Below are 3,631 nucleotides of genomic sequence, written 5' to 3' on the forward strand. Positions count from 1 at the left end.
TTGTAAATTTTAAAAGCGTAAACCATACAAAAAATATATCAAATAATGTGTTAAGTATTTTAAAACATGTAAACTGTTATTGAAATTTTTATAAATTGTTTATTTCATTAATATATATATATATATATATATATATATTCACCATTATCGTCTAACGATGCCACAACGTTGTCACAACATATAATACATGACGTTGTGGATTTCACCGATGCACAACTATTCAGCAACATTGTAGAAAACTTTTTATATTAGCTGGGTTAATGCCAAGTGATTATAAATACAACCTTTTGAATTTTGAGGGCAGTTTTCCTGATACCAAATTTACATTTATAGTAATAAAAAAATACATAAGTAAAACTTATAATTTTATTTCCTCAATTTTTAAAACTCTTTCCAGTTTTCGTTAACGGTTATAGTTTTGGTTTGGTAACTGGTGCCATCTGTTGATGTAATTCAATAATAATTTATAAATTATATTCAAAATGGTCTTACGATAGCAGAGCAGCAACAAATCTTCCTGCCATACAGAACCGTGGAGTCCACCCGAAGTCTTCGATAAAATATTCCAGGACTGTTAGTACAGGAAACGGGAGTCCCTGCTGTAACGCTACCTTTAGCTGGTGCTTCATGTAACCTATAAAGTCAGAGATCTTTTTTTACTCTACTTGTCCACCCTCAATCGTATAATGGAACATTATAATGTAATGTATGATAAAGGACACTTTACTTTGAGAGGTTTAAAAAATAGGGTTGGTTTGTTATGAATTTCGAGTAAAGCTATACGAGGGCTTTCTGTGCTAGCCGTCCCTAATTTAGCAGTGAAAGACAGCTAGTCATCACCACCCACCGCCAACTCTTGAGCTACTCTTTTACCATCGAATAGTGGGATTGACCATCACATTATAACTCCCCCACGGCTGAAAGGGCGAGCATGTTTGGTGGGACGGGGATTTGAACCCGCAGATTGCTGAAACTCAGGGGCATATAAATGGTTTTGCCCACAGTAATCTGTGGATAGGCAAATAAAGCCCATATCAATATTTGTCATTTAAACAAAATACACAGTTTTATCATGTAATATTTCTACCTGTATAACATGAATTCACAAAATCATGTGATAAAATTCTACAATATATCCCCCATTTATACTATTTACACGTAAAAAAAATAATTATCCACATTGTAATTAATTGTTGTCATACTTCATCTTACAATCAGTTATAAAAAATATATATTCAAATAATTTACAAATTCACTAACAAGTATAAAAAAAATCCCCCCCAACGTCAAATAACAAGTACTTTTCCCATGATCCTTTTGTTTCGTGTGAACAAAATCCAATCCTTTACATTAGTTACTATTTGAGGCTCGTCCAAAATAGCTACTTCGGTTAATATCATTAAATTTGAAGCATTCGTAAGGTCCTTTGATTGTTAGTTTGCTTTGTTGAATCTCTCGCAAAGTTACTGTGTTTCTTTTTTTGGGGGCAAAGCCACATTAGATAACTTATTTTAGCGTTGTAAGTCTGTAGACTTACTGTCCCACCGGGAACGGCTACCTGTGCTAACTATCCCTAATTTTGAAGTGATAGACTAGTGGGCTGCTCTTTAACAATAAATAGTGGGATTGACAGCCACCCTGGATATCTTGAACACCTCAGTCAACACATTATTCTAAAATGGCCCACAATAGATACGTTGACATCCCAATTCACTTTCTAAATTTATATTGCTTTAAATTTATGAATTAGCTGCAGGGCTTGTGTTTTGTGTGTGTGTGTCATTTTTATTAAAACGCCTAAAATACGTAAAATCCCACTAAAACAATGCAAGTTTGTTTACCAGAACAAAGTTTAATATGTTTATAAATTTAATAAGACCTAAAGCAAACGTATCATTAATTAAGACTAACACAATTTAAATAACATGTATACAAAGTTAAGAAGAATGTTCTTGTTTATCTTACCGTCATCCCATTTGAACGTATGACGAATGTCAACAGTTTCGGTTTTATTACCAGAAACGCCACCTGCCGGAAAACATATCAACCAGTAAATTCGAATTATATTTTTAGATATTTTTTTCGAACTTATTAATTAACTAGGTAAAGCGGTATTGACAGCATCACCAAACTTAGCGATTACGTTTCGTACAAAGTGGAAAACTTAAGATATCTTGGAAAGAGAACCACATCTTGGGGTACAAACATCTAATTAATATTCTGTTCAGTTTAATGTGTTAGCCACTCACTTACCATTAAAAGCTACTTATTTACGGAATTTAATCGTTCGCATTGTAAACTATTGACAATTCTTAATTTTTTATTCATTTATACTTAAAATAATTAATACAGTAGTTATGAATTTAATTTCCCCGAAAAGGGGCCAAAGGCCACCTGGAGGGGTCACCTGTTTCAACCACTCGCACCAATGTGTTGTCTATTAGTCAGTCAGTAGACACTAAAATGACGTCACATAAGGGACGCTTAACGTTGCAATTTGTACTGTCGTGACGTCAGTAAAATGTGCGCATGTCATGAATCACGAGAAGAATTATGCACTCTGTAGGCTACAACACAGCATGAAATAAAAATATTTGCTACTCATAATTTTGGTTTTTATTTACTCTTGAACAGAACACTTTCGGGGACCCTGCGCAAGTGTATCTAGTAAAAATAAACGAAGAAACGAAATGTAAAATAAGTTATTTCTCTAAATTCGGTTCCACAAATCAATGAAGTCCGTCTTTTAGGTAATCATGTGATATTAATGTAAAATATGTTCAACAGATGGCGAGTCCAACGTATTACTGTAATACCCGATTCTGATGAAAAGTTAGCACACAGGATCACACATAAAATATGCAACGAGTTCACTGTAATACCCAAGAGATATATATGTAAAGCGCAATGTTCATTGTCGTTCCTAAAATCTGTAGATTAATTGATAGAGATCCATGTATTTAAATCATATTTTTAAGCTGATAGAAATGGAATAATTAAATTTGGAATTCTGTTCTACTAAAACTTAAAATATACGTAAGTCTGAAGAAAATACTTAATTTGTAATATTTTACCGTAAGAATAGTCAAAATTACATATTTCAACTTACCTTTCAGTCTGATAGTGACATCATAAAATCCGATCGACACACTTATATCTCCAGCAACTATATGACCCGAGCGGGCGCCATATTGGCTTTTTATAGATGAGTGTGATACTAACCAGTACGAACACTCAACGCAAAAAACTGAAAAAAAAGAAAGGCACACACATATATAGAGTCAAAGTAATAATTGCTTGTGATATTACATATTCATTTTGCTTAAGAGCTTCTTGCCAAAAATAAAATAGAACGTTACCATAACACCAGTGCGTGCTCATACATTTTATACATGTCTGAAACTTGACCAACTATTTTTAAAAACAAAAAACATATTTTTTCGTGATATAAATATTTCCATTTTTTTTATTTTCGATTCTATCATACCACAGCGGGAGCTTTTTTTGTTTTTGGCCCGGCATGGCCAGATGGTTAGGGCGCTCGACTCGCAATCTGCGGGTTCGAATCTCTGTCACACCAAACATGCTCGCCCTTTCAGCCATGGGGGCGTTATAATGTGACGGCCAATCT

General features: G+C 33.7%; 1 protein-coding gene across 2 annotated transcripts in view; it reads right to left on the bottom strand.

Annotated features, from left to right (window-relative positions):
* LOC106472417 (dual oxidase maturation factor 1-like) overlaps positions 1-3,631 on the bottom strand; it is a 31,788-nt gene that overhangs the window by 6,143 nt on the left and 22,014 nt on the right. For both annotated transcript variants that reach the window (XM_022400992.1, XM_022400993.1), the window contains exons 3-5: positions 3,110-3,247; positions 1,966-2,028; positions 493-634 (exon numbers count right to left, since the gene is read on the bottom strand). In XM_022400992.1, the coding sequence (XP_022256700.1) occupies positions 493-634; positions 1,966-2,028; positions 3,110-3,247 (343 nt within the window). The remainder of the gene's footprint in view (positions 1-492; positions 635-1,965; positions 2,029-3,109; positions 3,248-3,631) is intronic.

Source organism: Limulus polyphemus, unplaced genomic scaffold (assembly GCF_000517525.1).
Source record: "Limulus polyphemus unplaced genomic scaffold, Limulus_polyphemus-2.1.2 Scaffold5313, whole genome shotgun sequence".
Classification (NCBI taxonomy): Eukaryota; Metazoa; Arthropoda; class Merostomata; order Xiphosura; family Limulidae; genus Limulus; species Limulus polyphemus.